The sequence below is a fragment of the Odontesthes bonariensis genome, chromosome 10 (genome assembly GCF_027942865.1).
Source record: "Odontesthes bonariensis isolate fOdoBon6 chromosome 10, fOdoBon6.hap1, whole genome shotgun sequence".
In the NCBI taxonomy this organism is placed as follows: domain Eukaryota; kingdom Metazoa; phylum Chordata; class Actinopteri; order Atheriniformes; family Atherinopsidae; genus Odontesthes; species Odontesthes bonariensis.
In genome coordinates this window covers 2,667,260-2,692,475 of record NC_134515.1, presented here as the reverse complement: position 1 = coordinate 2,692,475, position 25,216 = coordinate 2,667,260, and the positions used below count along the sequence as shown (strand labels likewise).

The 25,216-nt window shown below is 44.2% G+C and overlaps 1 protein-coding gene across 3 annotated transcripts; it reads left to right on the top strand.

Moving 5' to 3' along the window:
• Nucleotides 1-316: 316 nt before the first annotated feature.
• hm13 (histocompatibility (minor) 13) lies at nucleotides 317-24,931 on the top strand. 3 transcript variants are annotated; one of them, XM_075475933.1, is made up of 12 exons: nucleotides 317-703; nucleotides 3,704-3,739; nucleotides 10,927-11,025; nucleotides 13,689-13,771; nucleotides 13,842-13,930; nucleotides 15,913-15,998; nucleotides 16,458-16,583; nucleotides 16,799-16,856; nucleotides 17,982-18,102; nucleotides 18,190-18,292; nucleotides 18,408-18,493; nucleotides 23,319-24,931. In XM_075475933.1, exons 1-12 carry the CDS (start codon nucleotides 485-487, stop codon nucleotides 23,386-23,388), a joined length of 1,176 nt encoding a protein of 391 aa, XP_075332048.1. In that variant the 5' UTR covers nucleotides 317-484; the 3' UTR covers nucleotides 23,389-24,931. The 3 variants fall into 3 exon arrangements, with proteins under 3 accessions (XP_075332048.1, XP_075332050.1, XP_075332049.1); XM_075475935.1 differs by lacking the exons at nucleotides 3,704-3,739; nucleotides 23,319-24,931 and adding an exon at nucleotides 21,157-21,401; XM_075475934.1 differs by lacking the exon at nucleotides 3,704-3,739 and having other exon boundaries at nucleotides 318-703.
• The last annotated feature ends 285 nt before the right edge of the window (nucleotides 24,932-25,216 follow it).

Below are 25,216 nucleotides of genomic sequence, written 5' to 3'. Positions count from 1 at the left end.
ATTTATATTTATATGAATAATTATTAAATAAATATTTATGTTTTTCAGTTTAATTTATTATTATTATTATTAGTTAGTTGTAGTATTTTTTTACTAGAATTGGTATTATTATTGTTGTTTTATTGTTGTTAATACAATCTTTGTAAATTAAAAAAAAAATGTTGAGCTACTTGACTAATTTGAATTTCCCCCCTTAGGGAGATGAATAAAGTATTTTTCTTTTCTATTCTATATATCCAACATTCCCCACCTGTAATATTCCCTACATTCCCTACCTGGGTCATATACCCAGAAAGCCCGCGGAGTGAGACCTCCTCCCACAGCCGCCTCTCTGTTCGCTGCTTTAGGAAACGTGGCCTTATCGTGACTCCAGCTGCACCCGGTAGATGAATGAGCACCAGACGGCTCCAGCTTCCTCTTTCACCCGCCCGTCAGTCTCCACCGCAGCCTCCGCAAGTCCCCTGAAGCCCCGCTCTGAAGAACCATGTCTGAGGCCGAGCAAGCCCCGGCCCCCGAGGTGGCCGCCGCTATCCTGGACGCCCTGAACAACACGGACTCCAACGGGACCGAGGCGCTCAACGCCACGGCCAAATTCGTGGCCACTCCGGAGGGCACGGCGCTGGCTTACGGCAGCCTGGTGTTCATGGCGCTGCTGCCCATCTTCTTCGGAGCCCTGCGGTCCGTCACCTGCTCTAAATCCAAGGTAAACTTTTAGCGGCTGACCCCCTGTTAGCCGTTAGCCTCCGCCGGCTACTTAGCTCAGCTAAACGGCTCGGAACCGTTAAAATAACGGCTCGGAACCGTTAAAAATAACAACGTAAAATAGCATTTTGTCCCAAAAAGGAAATAAAAAGACAGAAAACAGAAAAAGAAAAGCCAGGATTAGAGTTAAACGGAGCTCTCTGGATGTTAAAACCCTAAAAAAGGGGTGAGGATGAGCGACCGTTGGCGGCTCCAGCTGTCCGAACGTTGACGCTTATTTTCAGTTGACGTTCGGCCTTTTAAACTGTTTTAAACCACTTGTTGCACACTGCGGGCTCTGGTTTGCTGGAAAACGGTCGGAAAACAAGTTTTTGTGTTGTTTTTTTTCCCTGTGGTGGTCACTGTCTGTGGGTGTTTGTTTACCTCTCTGTCCGCGGAGTTTACTTTTACCTGGACAGAAGGGGTGAAAAACAGCACCGTGTGTGAGGCTGAGGAAGGCGGACGTGTACTTCCAGCTCTTTTTTTGGGGGGGTTTTCTTCGCACATGCGCAGTTGGATTTTAGATGACAGGAAGTTAGAAGCGATGGTTCAGGTGTGTTGTTAAAGGAGACATATTTTACCTCTCTTTAAACAAGTTATAATTGGTCTATGGGCTATACAAAACATGTTCATGAAGTTCTTTGCACAAAATCACTCTCACATGAAGAGATTTCACCAGCTCTATTCTTGCCAGTTTCAGTCTCTCCCAAATTGAGCCGTTTAAAGGGCTCTGTCACTTTTATGCAAATAAGCTGTTGCTGGCCACGCCCCGCCCCGCTCATGAGAAGCCTCCGGCTGCGTGTACTGTTTACCCTGCGCGTTTCACGCGTGAAAATGACTGCAAACAAAGCTAACCACATATGTTTGACTCTGAGTCGGATCCCGAACAAGAGGAAGAGGATCCACCTGCACAAACAGCAAGAATGCAGCAAGCGGTTTCTGAATGTAAAGTCAACTTTTTAAATAAACTTATGTGTTACCATCGCATCTCTCCTTAGTTGTCAGCCTACCATGTTTAGTCTGCCACAACTATGTAGCCTAATAAGGTTATTTTTAGAAACATAATGCCATCTCTTTACAACATTTAGTATTTGCTAGCATTGCTTTACAAAGCTCACAACAATCAAATAGCTTTATTTAGCTTTGGCTAAATAGAAACTGCAATAGAAGCATGAAACTCATTATTTGAAAGTACTTACGTCTCCTTCATCTGCTGACTTGCCACGGATAGTTGGCCCAGAGACACCCGTCAGCCGAAGTTTGCTAGCTAGTCCTGCCGTGTACTGTCCGAGGTTTTCGAAGCAGTCTGCTGAAAAGTGGTTCGCACACACCACAAGATTCTTGCCAATTGTAGCAGGGACATGGCCATCAGAAATGAACTGGAGCCACGCAGTTCTTCTAGGTTCTTTGCTCGGGAGAAAATGCAAAGATTTGTGTTGCTCCGTGCAACCAACAACACAACACTTCATGTGTGATTTTTCCTTTAGTAGCCATTGCGCTCGTATGCTCGATACAAGATGGCGGATCTTCAACTAATTTACTGGGTGGGGACTCGACAGGTCTATGCAAATTCCCTTAGTGACGTCAGGATAAGGGATCCATCTAAATGGCTCACAGCAGCATTATTCTTAACACCAAAAGTCTTTCTACTAACCTACAGAAAATGGATGGATGTGTTTTTTTTGCGCTTGGAGTGTTTAAAAGAACAGTAGAGGCCAAAATATGAACACAAAGACCCGCAAAAAGTGAGTTTTCCATAATATGTCCCCTTTAACACAACGCCAAGTAGGAAATATCTGGAAGTTTTTCTGTGCCATCAGAGATTGAATACGAATTTGTAATATTGAATTTTTACAGCATCAAAATCAGACTTTGAATTTGAAAAACCAACAATGTAAAAAAAAAAAAAAATTTCTAAAAAAAAAATGAAGTGGAAAAAAATTCAACTTAAAAAAATTGGGCCATGTCCACCAATGCGGGTGATGCTGCTTCGGTGAATAAGTTTACTTTATTTGCCATTTGTGTTAGTAAAATTGAGTAATAACCATTTAGTCATTTATTGTTATTTAGTTAGTAGTAGTATTATTATTGTTGTTTTATTGTTGTTAATTCAATCATTGTAAATATTTAAAAAAAAATGTTGAGCTACTTGACGAATTTGAATTTCCCCCATTGGGGGATAAATAAAGTATTTTTCTATACTATTTCTATTCTATTCTAATAGATATTACTAATATCTATTGAGCTGATCTGTCCAATGGAGCGTAACCTGATTGGCTGCCGTTGGATGAATTGAGACAGGGATCGATTGCTTCTCCCTGTTTACCCGGATGTTGAGTCTGGTTCTTTTGCCACAGTGTTTCCCGCAGCGCATTATAGCTAAGGCGGCCGCCTTAGCAAACTCGCACTGCCGCCTTGCCAACGTTCCCAAAAAAAAAATATTTTTTTTTCTTTTTACACTGTTCAAAGTCTGATTTTGATGCTGTAAAAATTCAATATTACAAATTTATTTTCAAACTCTGATGGCACAGAAAAACTTCCATAGAAAGAAATCAGCAGCTGTTGCTGCCCATCAACCTGGGAAGAGTTATAAGGGTTATAAGGGTTATAAGGGTTATATTGGTTATAAGGGTTATATGGGTTATATGGGTTATGAGGCCATTTCCAAACTATCTGGAGTCCAAAGATTATTCACAGGTGGGAAACATTCAGGACAGCTGTCAATCTGCCCAGGAGTGGACGTCCCAGCAAGGTCAGAAACCCAAGAGCTGCATCTCAGACTCTGCAGGCCTCAGTTCGCAGGCTAAAGGTCAAAGGTCACAGTTAGAAACAGGCTGAGCGGGTTGACTGTTGATTCTGGGTTCCTGTGGTCCTCTTGGCGGCCGATCTGATCCTCTCTTTCCTGTCTGTGTGTGCACATCTGTCTGTCCACCCATCTGTCCGTCCGTCCGTCTGTCTGTAGGAGCTCGGAGAGAATGAGTTCGATTCTGGGTTCAGAGTGAGTATCTGAGAGCGCACGCTGCCTGTTCAGCACCAAACACTAACCAACACCACAGGGGGCCGACTGCAGCATGTGCACGTATGTTTGTGTGGTTCTGCACATGTTGACAAGTTAATCAACAGCCTGCTGATGGAATCCAGGATGCAGATTACTTACATGATGATAAAAATGATTATTTTCCCCGTTTCAGTCCTGATCAGCTTCATTTCTTTATGTTTTATATAAAAACAGGAAGCAGCTGATTCACTGAAACATGTTCCAACATGAACATAAACCCAGAATCTGAGGCAGAACCAGAGTTAGTTCAGTTCTGAGCAGCTTTAAGGTGAATATCTGCAGATGTTTCCATGGTAACAGCTGCAGAGATTCACTGAAACATGTTCCAACATGAACATAAACCCAGAATCTGAGGCAGAACCAGAGTTAGTTCAGTTCTGAGCAGCTTTAAAGTGAATATCTGCAGATGTTTCCATGGTAACAGCTGCAGAGACTCACTGAAACATGTTCCAACATGAACATAAACCCAGAATCTGAGGCAGAACCAGAGTTAGTTCAGTTCTGAGCAGCTTTAAAGTGAATATCTGCAGATGTTTCCATGGTAACAGCTGCAGAGATTGACTGAAACATGTTCCAACATGAACATAAACCCAGAATCTGAGGCAGAACCAGAGTTAGTTCAGTTCTGAGCAGCTTTAAAGTGAATATCTGCAGATGTTTCCATGGTAATAGCTGCAGAGATTCACTGAAACATGTTCCAACATGAACATAAACCCAGAATCTGAGGCAGAACCAGAGTTAGTTCAGCTCTGAGCAGCTTTAAAGTGAGTATCTGCAGATGTTTCCATGGTAACAGCTGGCTTCCTGACAGCCACCCTTCCATGGAGCCCATTTCTGATGAGGCTTGGGCCAACAGCAGATGGATCAGCTGAAGGTCCAGATGCATCTCTCAGCTCCTGTGTCAGGTCTTTGCTGGATGTTTTCCTCTTTCTTAAGGACATCACCTTCAGATCCTGTTCATCTGCTGCAGATAGTTCTTTAGGCCTGACTCTTCTTCTTCTGTCCTCCACTTGTCCAGTTTCCTCCTAAAAATTAAGTGGAATTCAGACTCTTCGGCATCTGACCAACATTCATCTAAACATTATTGTTTTCTTATGAAGAATCAATAAAAATGCACCCATTCCGTCCCTAATCTCACTGAGAACATAGAGGCTGAAGTGGTTGACGCCTAAAGAGGTAAACACAACCAGAAGTAACTTCTTACACGTCAAAAACACTGAATTTATGAAGTAAACAGGAACAAAAGAGGCTGCTGTTGTTCTGTTCTTCTGGTTCAAGAACCCAAACCACCTGGTTAGGTTTAGGCATTAAAAGTACCTGTTGAGGGCGAGGGAAAGATCACTGTGAGCCCCTTTCACAGTATCCACCGGATGTTTGGAATATATTTCCTCCATCGTGACCTCATCACCTTGTTGCTGCAGAAATCCTGTTTTCTGTCTGTCACACTGTGTTATCTTTGCTGTTTTTCACACATGCAGCTAAAGAAATGGGAACAAATCTTAATTCCAATCTAAAACCCACAAAGAGCTTCTAGATTATTAATTTCTGCTGGCATAAAACAGTTTAATCAGTTTATTTATATTAATTGTTCCATAATTAGTCATTAGATTATATCTTATATTCCTTTTTTAAGCTTTAAATTGAATCTTATTTACTTTTTCTTGATGTTAAATAACATATAATTCTTGTTATTGTCTGTTTTTTTCCTACTTTTCTACTTTTAGACGTGATAACATTCATTATTTTTGGGATTAGGATTTTTTTTAAACTGAATTTCTTATATTAATTTGACTCTTTTGGTAACTGAAAGCAGTTTTAACGTAAATGTACAAAAAAGTTGAAACTATGAAGCTGTTTTTCACAGACAACACTGGTTCGTCCCTTTAGTTAGGAGCCTTTTTCCTGCCTGAATGGTTCACAGCTCAGAGTTAAGTGGCTTAACAGAGAAAAAACTGGACTGAAGATGAAGAAAAAAGCAGAAAATGTCCAAATAAAAACGATGAAAGACCTTCAGAAAGTGTTGAAACTATTGCTGAAGATCACTTAAGCTGCTTGGATGCAAAAATATAAAGAAATAAGAGGTATCTCATGACCAAAATGCTTCAAAAAACACATAAAATACTTAAATGGCTGTCACAATCATACAAATGTAGTTGGAAATTAATTGCTATACAAGAAATTATAATTAAATGTCTATTTCTGTTAATTTTAGGCCACTATTTGAGTAAATTAATGTAAAAAAATAAAAAAAAAATTTGTTGCTCGTCTGACTCCAAATCTGAGGGAATTTTATTCCTGTTTGGTGATATAAAGTCCTGTTTTTCACTTTCACTGGAGGAGAATGTGTGACAGGCTGCTGAGAACAAAGTGCCTAAAGATCCAGTTTAAAACGGCTTCTTTGCTAAGTTGGACACAACACTGGTTCATCCCTTGAGTTAGGAGCCTTTTTCCTGCCTGAATGGTTCACAGCTCAGAGTTAAAGGGATAATCCGGAGTAAAATGCACTTTAGATCAATTTACGGGATGTCGGGAGTACATACGTTGTCATTCGGATGTGTTTTGAGAATTTCGATTTGACCGTTTTTAGCCAAACGTCGTTAGCCTGGAGGTGAATGGGGCATATCATGTCACCGCTACAAAACGCTATTTTTATACCTCTTCTACAGCTCCAAACAACATAACACTTACGTGGTAGTGAGTAGAGGGTCCCTAAAGCCAAACCGAAGTGTCCCGAGGTCTTCATGTGGTCGGATATAGAGTCCAGATTGAATTTAATCAAGCCAGTACCTGCTCTCAATCAGAGCTCTTCCGTCAACAGGAGGCTATCCCACGCGAGACATCACGTCACGTGAGTCCGTAGTTGATTGCCGAGTGTGCAGTAACTCGCTCTGGAGAGTCACAATTTCGTTGCCGTTCTTTTTACAAACATAGTCCAGTATTTCTTTCGAAAGTGAAATGAAGTTGTATGCAACAGCAAAGCCTAGCTTACTAACAGGTTGGAATTTTGAAATGTCACGTGACGTGATGTCTCGCGTGAGATAGCCTCCTGTTGATGGAAGAGGCTCTGATTGAGAGCAGGTACTGGCTTGATTAAATTCATTCTGGACTCTATCCGACCACATGAAGACCTCGGGACACTTCGGTTTGGCTTTAGGGACCCTCTACTCACTACCACGTAAGTGTTATGTTGTTTGGAGCTGTAGAAGAGGTATAAAAATAGCGTTTTGTAGCGGTGACATGATATGCCCTTCTGACTTCCAGGCTAACGACGTTTGGCTAAAAACGGTCAAATCGAAATTCTCAAAACACATCCGAATGACATGATTTTGATGTCAACTCAACGTATGTACTCCCAACATCCCGTAAATTGATCTAAAGTGCATTTTACTCCGGATTATCCCTTTAAGAGGCTTAACAAAGAAAAACTGGACTGAAAATGAGGAAAAACAAAGGAGATATTTTATAGAAGGAAGCAGAAAACTGTTGAAGATTCAGCAGATTTGTCACATCAGATGTTAAATCATCAGATTTCTGAGTGTTTTTTCCAGCTGACTCACTAACAGGTGTGAGGTTTTCTGTGTTTAACCCACTAACAGATCAGCTCAGCTCCAGTCAAACCTCTGATTCCTGCTCCGAACGTGGACTCAGACTGATGGAAACAGATGTTTTCACAGTTTACTCGATGAATGATAAATGTTCAGACTGAACAATCGGAGCAGCTTCTCCTCCTCTGTCCCAGTTTGAGTCTCGGGGGGGGAGGAGACGGAGGAGAATATAGATGGAGGTGACTCTCTGACTCTCTGTTGGCTGACAGCAGGTCACGTGTTGCTGTCCAAGGACGAGCCTGAGCACACACGGGCTGAACCGGGTGAACTCCGGCCAGATGTTTGCTGATTGGGACACAGCTGCTGGAACCCAGAATGTGTTCTCAGTGATATTAACTGGGTTTAGTTATTGATCTTTCAGATTCAGCAGCTCGTCTCAGGCCGAGTGCTTCCCTGACTTCTTCCTCAGACGTGAACACGCATCTGTTTCCTGTGAGGACGCCTCAGAGGTCCGTTTCACGTAGCAGGTTTAGTGAAAACTCTGAGTAGGTTAACCCTGAAATGAGGGAAACCCTGAGTTTTCCGTTTCACAAAGGGAGGTAACTTAACCTCTCGGTCAGTTACCGTAGTAACAGACTCTCTGAACCTAACCTGGTCGGGACCAGGTTTTACTCAAGAAACCTTGAGTTTCTTTCTGTCTCCGCCCTCTTTCAGCCACACATGACATTTGATTTCCTCATTCGTTCAGTCAGCAGAGCGAGTTCTTCTATAAGTCCATCAGGCACAGTAGGAGGCGACTTTTTTCACGAACATGTCCTTTTGACAACGATCCCGTGGATGAAGGTGCAGCATTATTGCGCAGAGAAATAAATATTCGTCGGAGATGGTTATCAGACCGCATAGATTTTTGCATTTACAGACAATTATCTTTTTGAGCGGCACCATCAGAATGTGTTGGGACAAAAGAAAAAAAAGACATAAAAGACAAATAAATATTTGTATGAATAGGCTTAAAAAAGACATATATAGGCCTATCATATTTTATAAAGGCACTCGTGTCTTGGGGGTGGATTCCCTCAGCCACTGCCCTCCCGTTAGAGGTGGTGGCCACCACCCGTTTTACGGGCATCTGCCTTCTTTCTGTTGGCTCAGTAGAAGTCTGTGTTAGTTTAAATAGGCTTAATTATTTAACAGAACATGATATAGGTGGTGACTCTAAATTGTCCTTAGGAGTGACTGTGAGTGTGTATGGTTGTTTGTCTGGTTTGTCTCTATGTGGCCCTGTGATGGACTGGCGGCCTGTCCAGGGTGTACCCCGCCTCTTGCCCATTGACCGCTGGGATAGGCTCCAGCCCCCCCGCGACCCGACTGACGGATTCAGCGGTATAGACAATGGATGGATGGATGATATAGATGGGAAGACATAGTTTATGTGTGTGAAAACAGCTTTATGTTGGGAATAAAATAACTGCAGTCAAATAGCCACTTAATATTTATTTTACAGTGTAAAACATGATGAAAATGAGGTACCTCCATGCCGAGGTCTCACCTGTTTGAACAATGTTTTTATATTTCATCTTAAACTGCTGCCAAGAGCGCTTCTCCCCCGCGGGATTGCACCTAAATGAAATAAATGAATGGGCTACCATTCAAGCAGTTTCCCTGTAATATTATTGTGATTGCAAAGGACTACATTTAAACTTACACTTTTGCTGCTGCAGCTGTGTTGCACTTATTTCTAAAAACGTATTGAAACTCGCCGTATGAGCGCATTAAGATTTCCAATTCGAGGTTGGTGAAAAACGTAGCCCCTCCTCTTCCCCGTTGCCATGGTGACTCGTGGAATCGGGGCTCCATTGATGCTGGCTTTTTGAAGTTGTGGTGCACACGCTAAACTCAAGGTGAACCTACTCAGAGTTGATTAAACTCACTCAAATCAGCGTTTCTGGAACCGAAAACTCAGAGTTTTCTATCTCAGAGTAGATCAACTCAGAGATCAGGAATAGACTCAGAGTTGGTTGAACCTGCTACGTGAAACGGACCCCAGATCTGGTCCCGAAACAGATGTGAAGAGAACCGTCTGAGTTCTGCTTTAATGGCTGTTCTGTCTGCAGAACAATAAAGTTTCTGTTGAACACCAAAGAAGAGGAAGTGACAAAGTTTAGCTGTGTTCAAAACCCCATACTACATACTACATACTACATATTGCATACTACATACTGCATACTGCATACTGCATAGTGATCGATCAGACAGTATGCAAAGCGTTTACCCACAATGCATTTCGCTCCTGCCCGAGCCGAAATCAGCCGGCCTGAAGCTGATTTCCCTTAAGCTCTAAACTCTGTAAACTTTAGCAACATTTGAAACATTTTCAGGAGAGAAAGTAGTCGTTTAGATCCCCAACGTGTTGAAAACCTGACAAAATACCGGCTGTTTACAATTTTGTTCCCACGAATTCGGCGCTACTAAAGCTAGCCGCAGTGAGCAACGCACTTCCTGTTATTTTCACAAAATAAAATACCCGTTGCCTTTTATCACAGGGAAAGCCATTACCATACAATTGGTGCTTTTGTTTTGAAAACAGGAAGTGAACCTACCCTCGTTGTAGCTAGCTTGAAACTGCCGTTTTGACAGGAAATGACGATCGGCGACGTCATGTTACGTTGCATCTTGGGTAGTTTGAGTATGAGTAGTAACCTCATGATGCATACCCAACATTTCGGAGAATCTAGTATGCATCCAGGAACTTCTGCTTACTCAAACTCGCATACTAACTCAGAAAGTTAGTATGAGTAGTAGGAGAAGTATGCGGTTTGGAACACAGCCACTGCCTGTAAGCGGGTTGTGTCACACTAAAAAGAATCCGTGCGAAACGTGAGCTGTAAGGGGAATCAAACGAGGCTCCGAGGCGTCGGATCAGATATTTTTCATCACAGAGTCCATTGTTTTCGGTTCTGATTTGGTTCTCATCAGTACGTGGTCATTGATCGGATACAGATTGGATCGGCGCCTCCACAGGTCTGGAGTTAATGAGCGTTTGGGGGATAATTCCTGGATCTGGTGGAGTCTGTGTTCTCTGAGTTAGGTTGGTTCAGTACGGTGACCCGTTCACACTGAAATCTGATACGGGGCCATCGGTTCTGATTATGGAGGAAAGTTGGAGCCTTCCCAGAACTGGATCCAGAACCAGAACCGGAGCTGCTCTGGATGATGAGGGAGGATCAGCTGAGATTGAAGCTGAAGCGGCTTCTTTAAAGCGGACACATGGTGGAAACATCCCGTATCTGAGCGTCTGAAGTCACCAGCGGGAAACACTTGGTGTCATCAAGCTGTTTTCTGTCAGAACGCCGATTACAGACCGAATGATGTCACAGAAGAAGTCGTGTTGTTTCTGTGTTTTAAAGGTGAACACTCGTGGGTTCAGACCTATTACCCACTGAACAGATTCTTAAAACATAAATGATCTCCGAGTTTATTATCAGAGTCGCAACATAAACTCGGGTTTGGTTCAGTTTCTTCTTCAGTGTTTTTAATCATCTCCCCTCCTCATCCTCTCTCTGCTCTTCTTCTTCCTCTCAGAACTCCGCCGACATGCCGGAGACCATCACCAGCCGGGACGCCGCCCGCTTCCCCATCATCGCCAGCTGCACCCTGTTTGGGCTCTACCTCTTCTTCAAGGTGAGTTGGGATCTCCTGGGCCTCGCTGCAGGGGTCTCCTGGGCTGTGTTCGAAACTGCATACTACATACTGCATACTACATACTACATACTGCATACTACATACTACATACTGCATACTGCATACTGCATACTACATACTGCATACTACATACTGCATACTACATACTGCATACTGCATACTACATACTGCATACTGCATACTACATACTACATACTACATACTACATACTGCATACTGCATACTGCATACTACATACTACATACTACATACTGCATACTGCATACTACATACTGCATACTACATACTGCATACTGCATACTGCATACTACATACTACATACTGCATACTACATACTGCATACTACATACTGCATACTGCATACTGCATACTACATACTGCATACTACATTCTACATACTGCATACTACATACTACATACTGCATACTACATACTACATACTGCATACTGCATACTACATACTGCATACTGCATACTACATACTGCATACTACATACTGCATACTGCATACTGCATACTACATACTGCATACTACATACTACATACTGCATACTACATACTGCATACTGCATACTACATACTGCATACTACATACTGCATACTACATACTACATACTGCATACTGCATACTACATACTACATACTGCATACTACATACTGCATACTACATACTACATACTGCATACTGCATACTACATACTGCATACTACATACTACATACTGCATACTACATACTGCATACTACATACTGCATACTACATACTACATACTTGCATACTGCATACTACATACTACATACTGCATACTACATACTACATACTACATACTGCATACTACATACTGCATACTACATACTACTTACTGCATACTACATACTTACATATTGCATACTACATACTACATACTTACATACTTGCATACTGCATACTACATACTGCATACTTACATATTGCATACTACATACTACATACTTGCATACTACATACTTACATACTTACATACTTGCATACTACATACTTGCATACTACATACTTGCATACTACATACTGCATACTGCATACTGCATACTACATACTACTTACTGCATACTACATACTTACATACTACATACTTGCATACTGCATACTGCATACTGCATACTACATACTGCATACTACATACTACTTACTGCATACTACATACTTACATACTACATACTGCATACTGCATACTACATACTACATACTTACATACTTGCATACTACATACTACATACTTACATACTTGCATACTACATACTACATACTTACATACTTGCATACTACATACTTGCATACTACATACTACATACTACGTACTGCATACTGCATACTACATGCTGCATACTGCATACTACATATTACATATTACATACTGCATACTGCATACTACATACTGCATACTCATCGATCAGACTGTATGCAGAGCGTTTACCCACAATGCATTTCGCTCCTGCCCGAGCTGAAATCAGCCGGCCTGAAGCTGATTTCCCTTAAAGCTGCAGGATTTGTTGTTGTCATACGTAAAGTCCTAATTTTTGGCATTTTAAGAGTTTACATGATCTATCAGAACGCTTGAAGTTGAAAACGGTGACCTCCGTAGTCGCAAAATGCAAGAAATGCTTATTTTTTAACCGAAAAATAAAAAGTTATTCAACTTCCTGTCCCACCCCATCAAAACACATGAGAACTCGTGCACGCCAGATGCGCGTACGCGACTCCTCATTCATCAACTCACCTGTCATTTGCGATCATGGAAGACACAGTAAGTAGACTAGCCCGTAATGAAGTTCAATAGTCCAGATAAATAAGCGTGGGGACGAGCCTACCTTGTATCGCGCGTGCACAATCGGTGATTGACAGGCAGCAGAGCCCAGCTCGTAACCTGATTGGTTACCTTTTACCGGTCCGGTCTGCAATTTTGTAAACAAACCTGCTGGCTTTGGAGGGACCTAGCGGGACATATAGGGGACCTAGAGAACTCATTTTCTTTTGTATTGGGGTATTTAATGTACTACTTTCAGAATCCCCGGACAGTTCCAGGCATTATGCTTGAAAAAGAGTTGCAGACTGCAACTTTAAGCTCTAAACTCTGTAAACTTTAGCAACATTTGAAACATTTTCAGGCGAGAAAGTAGTCTTTTAGATCCCCAACGTGTTGAAAACCTGACAAAATACCGGCTGTTTACGATTTTGTTCCCACGAATTCGGCGCTACTAAAGCTAGCCGCAGTGAGCTAACGCACTTCCTGTTATTTTCACAAAATAAAATACCCGTTGCCTTTTATCATAGGGAAAGCCATTACCATACAATTGGTGCTTTTGTTTTGAAAACAGGAAGTGAACCTACCCTCATTGTAGCTAGCTTGAAACTGCCGTTTTGACAGGAAATGACGATCGGCGACGTCACGTTACGTTGCATCTTGGGTAGTTTGAGTATTTGTAGTAACCTCATGATGCATACCCAACATTTAGGAGAATCTAGTATGCATCCGGGAACTTCTCGCTTACTCAAACTCACATACTAACTCAGAAAGTTTGTAGGAGTAGTAGGAGAAGTATGCGGTTTCGAACACAGCCCTGGGCCCCGTGCTCAGCTTCTCACTGACTGTTTGTTGAATCGCAGGTTTTTTCCCAAGAGTACATCAACCTGCTGCTGTCGGTCTACTTCTTCGCGCTGGGCGTCCTGGCTCTGTCTCACACCATGAGGTGAGCCGACACACACTCTGAGTTCTGACCCGTCACATTCATCAGTCTGACCAGTTGTTTTCTGTCTCAGTCCTCTGATGTCCGCAGTCTTTCCGGCCTCCATACCAAACAAGCAGTACCAGCTGCTCTTCACTCAGGGCTCCGGAGAGTCCAAAGAAGGTGAGTTGAATTTCTTTGTGGAGCTTCTCGGGGGGTTTAAACTTTTCCTCTGGAAACACTGAACATACAGGGCGTCTGAGGTGTAAAACTCCTTCTTCCTGTTCCTGGGAGCATATATCGGGGCGTCTGAAGTGTAAAACTCCTTCTTCCTGTTCCTGGGAGCATATATCAGGGCGTGTGAGGTGTAAAACTCCTTCTTCCTGTTCCTGGGAGCATATATCAGGGCGTGTGAGGTGTAAAACTCCTTCTTCCTGTTCCTGGGAGCATATATCAGGGCGTCTGAGGTGTAAAACTCCTTCTTCCTGTTCCTGGGAGCATATATCAGGGCGTCTTAGGCGTAAAACTCCTTCTTCCTGTTCCTGGGAGCATATATCAGGGCGTCTGAGCTGTAAAGCTCCTTCTTCCTGTTCCTGGGAGCATATATCAGGGCGTCTTAGGCGTAAAACTCCTTCTTCCTGTTCCTGGGAGCATATATCAGGGCGTCTGAGGCGTAAAACTCCTTCTTCCTGTTCCTGGGAGCATATATCGGGGCGTCTGAGGCGTAAAACTCCTTCTTCCTGTTCCTGGGAGCATATATCGGGGCGTCTGAGGTGTTAAACTCCTTCTTCCTGTTCCTGGGAGCATATATCAGGGCGTCTGAGGTGTTAAACTCCTTCTTCCTGTTCCTGGGAGCATATATCAGGGCGTCTGAGGTGTAAAACTCCTTCTTCCTGTTCCTGGGAGCATATATCAGGGCGTCTGAGGCGTAAAACTCCTTCTTCCTGTTCCTGGGAGCATATATCAGGGCGTCTGAGGTGTTAAACTCCTTCTTCCTGTTCCTGGGAGCATATATCAGGGCGTCTGAGGCGTAAAACTCCTTCTTCCTGTTCCTGGGAGCATATATCAGGGCGTCTGAGGTGTAAAACTCCTTCTTCCTGTTCCTGGGAGCATATATCAGGGCGTCTGAGGTGTAAAACTCCTTCTTCCTGTTCCTGGGAGCATATATAAGGGCGTCTGAGGTGTAAAACTCCTTCTTCCTGTTCCTGGGAGCATATATCAGGGCGTCTGAAGTGTAAAACTCCTTCTTCCTGTTCCTGGGAGCATATATCGGGGCATCTGAGGTGTAAAACTCCTTCTTCCTGTTCCTGGGAGCATATATCAGGGCGTCTGAGGTATAAAACTCCTTCTTCCTGTTCCTGGGAGCATATATCGGGGCGTCTGAGGTGTAAAACTCCTTCTTCCTGGGAGCATATATCAGGGCGTCTGAGGTGTAAAACTCCTTCTTCCTGTTCCTGGGAGCATATATCAGGGCGTGTGAGGTGTAAAACTCCTTCTTCCTGTTCCTGGGAGCATATATCAGGGCGTCTGAGGTGTAAAACTCCTTCTTCCTGTTCCTGGGAGCATATATCGGGGCGTCTGAGGTGTAAAACTCCTTCTTCCTGTTCCTGGGAGCATATATCGGGGCGTCTGAAGTGTAAAACTCCTTCTTCCTGTTCCTGGGAGCATAAATCAGGGCGTCTGAGGTGTTAAACTCCTTCTTCCTGTTCCTGGGAGCATATATAAGGGCGTCTGAGGTGTAAAACTCCTTCTTCCTGTTCCTGGGAGCATATATAAGGGCGTCTGAGGTGTTAAACTCCTTCCTGTTCCTGGGAGCATATATCAGGGCGTCTGAGGTGTAAAACTCCTTCTTCCTGTTCCTGGGAGCATATATCAGGGCGTCTGAGGTGTAAAACTCCTTCTTCCTGTTCCTGGGAGCATATATCAGGGCGTCTGAGGTGTAAAACTCCTTCTTCCTGTTCCTGGGAGCATATATCAGGGCGTCTGAGGCGTAAAACTCCTTCTTCCTGTTCCTGGGAGCATATATCAGGGCGTCTGAGGCGTAAAACTCCTTCTTCCTGTTCCTGGGAGCATATATCAGGGCGTCTGAGGCGTAAAACTCCTTCTTCCTGTTCCTGGGAGCATATATCATTTAAAATGTAACCCAATCTCTCATCTCTCCACAGAAATAGTGAATTATGAGTTTGACACCAAGAACCTGGTGTGTCTGGTCATCAGCAGCGTGGTGGGGGTCTGGTACCTGCTCAAAAAGGTAAAGTCTGACTGGGAAGAAACAACGACGTCATCACCTGTGTGGGAGATGATGTCGTTGGTATGGAGGGCCGACACTGCCAAAACAAATGCAGAAAAAGCTGTATTTATGATATCTTTGTGATATTTATGATTCTTATGTTTCTGCTTTAATTTAACTTTGTGTTGACAACCCTGTTTACTGAATAAAAAAAAAAAAAATATATATATATATATATATATATATATATATATGTATATATATATATACTGATAAATTACATCATTAGTATTAAATGTCATTGAAATAAAAAATGAAAACTGTTTAAATTAAATCAGAAATATTAATTTATAATGTTTATCTTCCTGTTTATTGTCTCATTAAGTTATTCATTGAGCCATTTTATTTAAATAAAATAAACGAGTTTAATTCACCTGTTCGGACGGAACAGCCACTAACCTGTCTGCTGTGACATCACAGCACTGGATAGCCAATAACCTGTTCGGCCTGGCGTTCGCCCTGAACGGGGTGGAGCTGCTCCACCTGAACAACGTCAGCACCGGCTGCATCCTGCTGGGGGGGCTCTTCGTCTACGACGTGTTCTGGGTGAGTCGAGACGAGCTTCATCCTCCTCATCATCATCAGTCTGTTGCTAAGTGACAACAAACCGAATCTCTGATCAGCAACACTTTAATCAATGTTTTAATGAATTGATCCGTAGATAAACACGGCCGTGAAATAAATCCTGAGAAGTAAACGCAAACATTGATGATGAATGAGTCACATGACTGCATAATCACACCTGTTCTGTCACTCCTCAGGTGTTCGGGACCAACGTCATGGTAACGGTTGCAAAGTCGTTCGAGGCACCAATCAAATGTGAGTACGTGAGACTGGTGACGTGTCTGTGCATGTGAGCGGCTCCACGCCCATAAGCGCCGTTCAGCCCAGCTCTGATGGCATGTGGCCATAGCCCGTTGAAATATCGGTATATGAAGAAGCCCACCGCGATTCATGATGGGCAATGGCTGTGTTCGAAACCGCATACTTCTCCTACTACTCCTACTGACTTTCTGAGTTAGTATGCGAGTTTGAGTTAGGAGAAGTTCCCGGATGCATACTAGATTCTCTGAAATGTTGGGTATGCATCATGACGTTACTACTCATACTCAAACTACCCAAGATGCAACGTAACGTGACGTCGCCGATCGTCATTTCCTGTCAAAACGGCAGTTTCAAGCTAGCTACAACGAGGGTAGGTTCACTTCCTGTTTTCAAAACAAAAGCACCAATTGTATGGTAATGGCTTTCCCTATGATTAAAGGCAACGGGTATTTTATTTTGTGAAAATAACCAGAAGTGCGTTAGCTCACTGCGGCTAGCTTTAGTAGCGCCGAATTCGTGGGAACAAAATTGTAAACAGCCGGTATTTTGTCAGGTTTTCAACACGTTGGGGATCTAAACGACTACTTTCTCACCTGAAAATGTTTCAAATGTTGCTAAAGTTTACAGAGTTTAGAGCTTAAAGGAAATCAGCTTCAGGCCGGCTGATTTCGGCTCGGGCAGGAGCGAAATGCATTGTGGGTAAACACTCCTTATACTGTCTGATCGATGAGTATGCAGCATGTAGTATGCGGTTTCGAACACAGCCAATGGCAGTTGCACTGGTATCAAAACTAAATGCTACTTCGCCCCTTTGCTAACATTTTGGCTTTCAGCCAAATGAAAAGGGGGAACCAGACAATTTAAATGAGGCGATCTGTAAAATCTGTGGCAAAACGATTAAAGTAAAACAAGGAAACGCAAATTATTTTAGGGCTCACCTAGCAAGCTACCATCCAGCTATTGAGGCGCGGTTGCCGCGGCCTCCTGCCACACAGATTCCTCATGTCGGGGCTCGCCGACAGCTTTGACTCGACGAAGCCTTTGCTCGAGAGGCGCCGTTACACAGTATCTGGTTGACCTGCACCACCCACTCTGACGGTGTTCCTCTCTGTCCTGCAGTGGTGTTCCCTCAGGACCTGCTGGAGAGAGGACTGGAAGCCAGTAACTTTGCCATGCTGGGGCTGGGAGACATCGTCATCCCCGGCATCTTCATCGCCCTGCTGCTGCGCTTCGACGTCAGGTACCGTCCCGCCCAGAGACGGCTTCTCTCTGAAGCTCTGGTGATCTAAAGCTCTGTTTTCACCCGGATCCGTGTCTGTGTCTGCAGCTTGAACAAGAACAGCAGGACGTATTTCTACTCCAGCTTCCTGGCCTACATCTTCGGACTGGGCCTTACCATCTTCGTCATGCACACCTTCAAACACGCACAGGTACGAGGCGCCGGGTCGGACGCCGTGAGGCCGTCAAGTCGACTGATTTGTTGTTAAATGATGTCTGACTCCCTAAAGAAGTAAAAGCATTGATCAGTCGGTCGTCTCTCCGCAGCCCGCTCTGCTTTACCTGGTCCCCGCCTGCGTCGGCTTCCCCGTCATAGTCGCGCTGCTCAAAGGAGAGCTCACGGAGATGTTCAGGTGAGTTGCCGTGGTAACCACTCTCCTGCTTATCACGTCCTGTGGGCGGGGCACCGATTCTCATCAGTGGGGTCCGTATGTACCACTAAGTGGTCCGTATGTACCACTAAATGGTCCATATTTACCACTAAGTGGTCCGTATTTACCACTAAATGGTCCGTATGTACCACTGTGTGCTCCGTATGTACCACTAAATGGTCCGTATGTACCACTGTGTGCTCCGTATGTACCACTAAATGGTCCGTATGTACCACTCAATGGTCCATATTTACCACTAAGTGGTCCGTATTTACCACTAAATGGTCCGTATGTACCACTAAATGGTCCGTATGTACCACTGAATGGTCCGTATGTACCACTGTGTGCTCCGTATGTACCACTCAATGGTCCGTATGTACCACTCAATGGTCCATATTTACCACTAAGTGGTCCGTATTTACCACTAAATGGTCCGTATGTACCACTAAATGGTCCGTATTTACCACTAAATGGTCCGTATGTACCACTGTGTGCTCCGTATGTACCACTAAATGGTCCGTATGTACCACTAAATGGTCCGTATGTACCACTGTGGGGTCCGTATGTACCACTGTGTGCTCCGTATATACCACTAAATGGTCCGTATGTACCACTGTGGGGTCCGTATGTACCACTAAATGGTCCGTATGTACCACTAAATGGTCCGTATGTACCACTGTGGGGTCCGTATGTACCACTAAATGGTCCGTATGTACCACTGTGTGCTCCGTATATACCACTAAATGGTCCGTATGTACCACTGTGGGGTCCGTATGTACCACTAAATGGTCCGTATGTACCACTAAATGGTCCGTATGTACCACTAAATGGTCCGTATGTACCACTGTGGGGTCCGTATGTACCACTGTGTGCTCCGTATATTCCACTCAATGGTCCGTATGTACCACTAAATGCTCCGTATGTACCACTGTATGGTCCGTATGTACCACTGTGTGCTCCGTATATTCCACTCAATGGTCCGTATGTACCACTAAATGCTCCGTATGTACCACTAAATGCTCCGTATGTACCACTAAATGCTCCGTATGTACCACTAAATGCTCCGTATGTGCCGGTCAGGCTGACTACATGGAAACAAGCAGCTTCTTCAGCCCTGAGGATTGGAAGCTGCTATCTGTGCAACATTTGAAAAAGCACAACAAACCATCTCATTACACCACCTAACAGCTCCATCACTGTGCACCCGGTGTTCGTTCTTCCTCACCCCTCCACCTTCACTTCTGTTGCTGTGATGCTGAAAGTTGGGGTCGAGGCCCGTTAAAAGGCCCGACAGGAACCTCGGGTTGGGTCGGCGGTCCATCTCTGGAGCCCTGGACAGACTTTTGTGACTTTCATGACGGGATCGGGAACTGTTTCAGTTTGCATTCCCACACGAGTCGGACCTTGGTAGGGACTGCTACCAACCACCAAGGGGCGGAGCCATGGGCGTCGCACCCGTGGGGGATGGGGGTGTTTCGACACCCCCACTTTTACAGCAAGATGATTTCATCTTTTGAATTTTCAATGACCAAATAAAGTTTTAACAAATCATAAAATGTGTTTTAAAGACTCTGTACCCTCTTTAGAATAATTCCATCCAGATTTGAGCAGTGTAACTTTTGTAGTTTCCATACAGGACCTTGTTTAGGGCGATCAAAATGCAGTGAAATGGCCCTGTTCTGCATTTTTACAAATCAGATAAAGGTTTCACAAATCCCAAACAAGGTTTTAATGAATCTACAGCCTCTTTAGAATAATTCCATCCAGATTTGAGCAGTGTGACTATTGTAGTTTCCATACAGGACCTTGTTTAGGGCGATCAAAATGCAAAAAAATGCAGTGAAATGGCCCTTTATGCCCATCCATTTAATTCGCGAATCGGATGCCAACTTCAGCGTCGTGTCTTTGGGCTTGATGTGGCGCTCATGTGCCCCCCTGTAACACCCCCACATTTAAAATCACTGCTCCACCCCTGGGCGGAGCTACCAAACACATCCGTCAGATGTGTTCCTATGGAACCCAGAACAGACCCAGCTGAGGAGAAGGAGCTGAAATGGTCCCTAGATCCCCAGGGCCGTGGTCCCTAGATCCCCAGGGCCGTGGTCCCTAGATCCCCAGGGCCGCGGTCCCTAGATCCCCAGGGCCGCGGTCCCTAGATCCCCAGGGCCGCGGTCCCTAGATCCCCAGGGCCGCGGTCCCTAGTTCCTGAGGGCCGCGGTCCCTGGTTCCCCAGGGCCGCGGTCCCTAGTTCCCCAGGGCCTAGTTCCCCAGGGCCGTGGTCCCTAGTTCCAGGGCCGTGGTCCCTAGATCACCCGGGCCGCGGTCCCTAGATCACCCGGGCCGCGGTCCCTAGTTCCCCAGGGCCGCGGTCCCTGTATGTCCGAATGAGGGGAAAAAACACCCTGTTCCTGAAAAGGTTCTAGGAACTGCAGAAGGTTCCTACAGTGGGGATGCGGCTTATGACTCCTCGTTCAGTTCTTCCTCTGCTCTCTCAGCCTATGTAGATTCTGCAGTAACTGAACTTTAGAGTGTAAGATTTAAATATTCACCACCTTCCTCCTCTCTCTTTTCCTCTCATCTTTATCCTCCTCATTTAATTTCTCCTCCTCATCTCTTCTCCTCCTCCCGTCTCTTCGCGGCCGAAGCTACGAGTCATCAGAGGAAGTACTTCCTGGTTCTCCCAGGCTCACTTCCTTCCCGACCGTCAGTGGCTCCCCAGCAAGCTTGGCCAGCTCCATGGACACCGTCTCTATGGCGACAGGCTCCTCCCCGCGCCACCGTCGGTTACAGCCCACCTCCATGTAGAAGCCCCGCCCCCTCCTCCGCCTTAACTCCCACCTCCTCCCTGTCTCACCTGGGCAGGTAAAAAGCCCTTTTTAGAGTACCACCCTCCATCCACCGCTCAGCTGATCAGCTGTTTCAGACCTGAGAAATTTAAAGTCACAGTCCCTCACTCCTAGGGATGGGAATCGAAAACCGGTTCTTGTTGAGAACCGGTTCCCAGTGTTTCAATTCCTTGGAATCGTTCGGCGATTTTGCAAACGATTCCCTTATCAATTCCAGTGGGCGCGAATGACGTCACCACGCAACATTGTGTGGCGAGTCCAGCGCAGCCAGCAGCCAACAGTAAACATGGCGCCCAAGCGGTACAAACGCTCGAAAGTTTGATTACACATCCCTAAAAAAGACGACAACAGGGCAACTTTCAAAGTGAATATTTCACCAAAGGGAGGAAATACTACCAACATGCAATAACTATGAATGGATGTCGCGTTTTCGATCCGCTCCGGACTAACGTTGGTGAATCTGAACCCAGCAACGTTAGCAACGTTAGCATGTCCTCGGCTAACACTGCAGGTAAATAACTAACTAACAAACATGTTAGTGCCATTTGCCTGATTGTAAAAGCTGCTGTTAGTAACGGTTAAGGTTAAATGAATGCCTTCTCAGGCATTACATTTAGATGAAATCATGAGAGGCAGAGCCTGACTGGCTCAGAGCCAGAGGCTGGTGGTACTACCCCCAGTTCACCTCTACCTCCAGCTTCTCCTTTCACCAGAGCAGGAAGAGTTAAATTACCCAGGCCAGGATAGACCAATGTGGACCTCACCGTTGTTGGGTTTGTAAGGTCACGACTCGTGTTACTTCTAAACTAAACAAAGTTGATGCTGATCGACCGGTTTGTTGTCCTTTTTCTCCAAATGAGAATCGATAAGGGAACCGACAAAGAACCGAATCGTTAAGCAGAATCGAAAATGGAATTGGAATCGTAAAAATCTTATCAATTCCCATCCCTACTCACTCCTCATTGGCTGCGTCCCACCTGGTGCCACCACGACCGATCCGATCGCAGCCGGAAACGCCTTCAGGATCGCTCAGACCAAAATGACCACTTGGTGAAAAGAATTGTCGGCCATCTTGAAAGCCGACTTGTGCAGATCTGTTTCATGAAACTGGAGTTTTCAAGTTGCCAACAGCTGTTCATTTGATTGTTTATTGTTTGTTTGCACTTTAATAAAACACATTACAAACAAGAGTATATCATATAAAAGAAAAAAATAGAATAAAAAATATATATATATATATATATACACACACACAATAGATAATAAATGATGATCTGCAATGAATCAGTGCTGGAGAGGTTAGAAACCCTGGGAGGGCTAATCTGGAACCTCACCATTAAGATAAATAAACAAAATTAAATGTATCTTATCAGGATAAAACAACAAATGGATTAATGAGAGAGGGAAAAAAAAACATCACAAAAATCAATAATCAAGCAATGAATCAAGAAATAAATTACAATAAATCAAAAGGCTAAATTGCAATGGCAACTATAAACAAAAAAAAGAGAAGAAAAAGTATTAAGACAGTCCCACAGAGTACAGCTGATCTTTTAATTTCCTTTTATAAACAGTAGGGAGGGAGAGCTGTTTGTTCCATAAAGTTCCACCTTTATATTTGATGGAAAACTGCTCCGGTGGTACAACAGAGCGGGATATGAGTTATTCTGGAGTGAATGTTTGAGTTTTTTTTTTTAAAGTATTGTTGGAAATGAGATGGAAGTGTGTGTAATTTAAAACAAAAATGGAAACGGGTCCCAAACCCGTTATTTTTCTGTTTGTTTATTATTATGTTATTATTTATTTTAAATGCTAGTTTTAAAATGTAGCACTCTGAGATCATTAAGTCGATGTAAAGTGCTTTATAAATAAAATATATTATTATTATTATTAAACCGTTTATTCTCTTGGCTGGGAGCAGGTGGTGGTCTGACGCTTTCTGTCCCGTTGGTCCTCTGCAGGTACGAGGAGACGTCTCCTGAGGACGAGGCGGCTAAAGGGGACTCTGAGTCGGAGAAGAAGGACCAATAGCATCCATCGCTGTCCTCCTCCTCCCCCCCCCCCCCTCATCCCACCTGCTGCCGCCACATTTCACTGAAGCCCCGCCTCTTCACGCCTCGCCAGCTTCCTGTTTGTCACCGGGGGGGGGAGGGGGCTTGTGGCGCCAACCTGTTTTGTCTCCGGTAACCATGGCAACCGTCGCACCGCGGGTGGTGGCGTTTCTAATCGAAGGTCATCTCGTCGTCCACAGCTGAGACTCCCGCGGGGGGGAGGGGTCACATTTAGAACCCGCCGCTCCGCCGTCACAGCTGATCCCGCCGGGCCAGGACGCCGTCTGAGGGAGCGCTCGGTTCAGCCTCCGCGGTGAAACGAGCGCTCCCGACCTTCTTCTGCTCTCCTTTTTTTATTTTTTAACGAGCTTCATCTTCCCGATGGCTCGGCCGTCTCTGCCTCCCGGTTTATTCGCCGCCGCTCACTCTGCCTTCTGCTTCATCATGTCACGGTTTTCTGTTGGCTTGGTTTTATTTTATTTTGTTGGTTTTATTTGTTTTATTTTGTTTTATTTGTTTTATTTTACCATGTTTTATTTGTTTTATTTTGTTTTATTTGTTTAATTTTGTTTTGCGTTTTATTTTGTTTGTTTTATTTTGTTTTATTTTGCTGCAGAAGTTTCAGGATTTAAACGTGTACGGTTCCCCGTTGACGTCTGAAAACGCTCGGTGTGACTCGGCAGAGTCGCACCAGACGTGTTCGGCTGTTTGAGGTTCAGAGCAGAAACTATCGGGACCAATAACTTTTCCTTGAATTCGGCTCTTCTTCAGGTGAGCGTTTTACCTGCTGGAACAAGTCGAATAAAGAAAAAAACTTTCATTTTTCAGCCTTAAATTTGTGTCCGGTTTACGAGAAAGAGGAAAGTCGGACTGAACCTCAAAGAAAAAGCTTTTACAGAAGCCTCCCGAAGCTGCTGGATCGGGTGAAACGAGCTCGTCCTGATCGGTTCCAGAAGTTTCCCCAATGATTGATTAACCTTTTGTGATCATGTGACCAAGAAACCGCAGAAGCAGCCCCAGAATTATCCAGAACGTGCTGTTAAACGGCTTCACAGGTGAAGTTTCAAACCGCTGCTGGAACCACATTTCCCATCATGCAACTCTCCCAGCCTGAGCTGGATTAATGGCGTCGTGTAAATCTGTTAAAAGTTAACAAAAAAGTGAGAGTTTCTCATTCAGATTAAAGTTGACGGACATTTCTATTATTTTATTTGGACGCTCCGGGAAGCTCGACTGAACCGGACGCGTTCGGCCTCACGTTTATGATTTACCGCGTTGTTGAAGATGCTTTAAAAGATGCACAGTTTTTGTATTTTGATGTAAACACAAAAGGACGGTACTCGTGTTCAGCTCCGTGGAGTTCAGTCGCCCCCCGTCACTTTGGATATGATGTATGTTTTCTTTCTCTTCTTCTCCTCTCTGGTTGTATTTGTGAAGGTGGTTGTTTCACAGCCACGACTGTAACTATTTTATTTGCAATAAACCTTTTTTGGTGTTTTGATCACCATGTTAGAGAAGCATAACTGAGCCGGTCTGTGTGTGTTTTTTTTTTTTTTTTTGCTGATCAGCGGTTTTAGGTATTTTTTCTTATTTGGTTAACAGAAGATTGAGTTTTCCAGATTTTTCTGCTCGTTTGGAGTCGTCCAACATTGAATAAAGAAGTTTAAAAAGAACGACTTGCTGTGTTTATCAGCAGGACACGTCCCATTTAGTAAGGGTTTATGGGTACTGGGTTTAAACCCTTTATGGTTAACAGTTTCATACAGAATAAGAAGTATTTTATTAATGAGAACAAATCTATTCAGAAG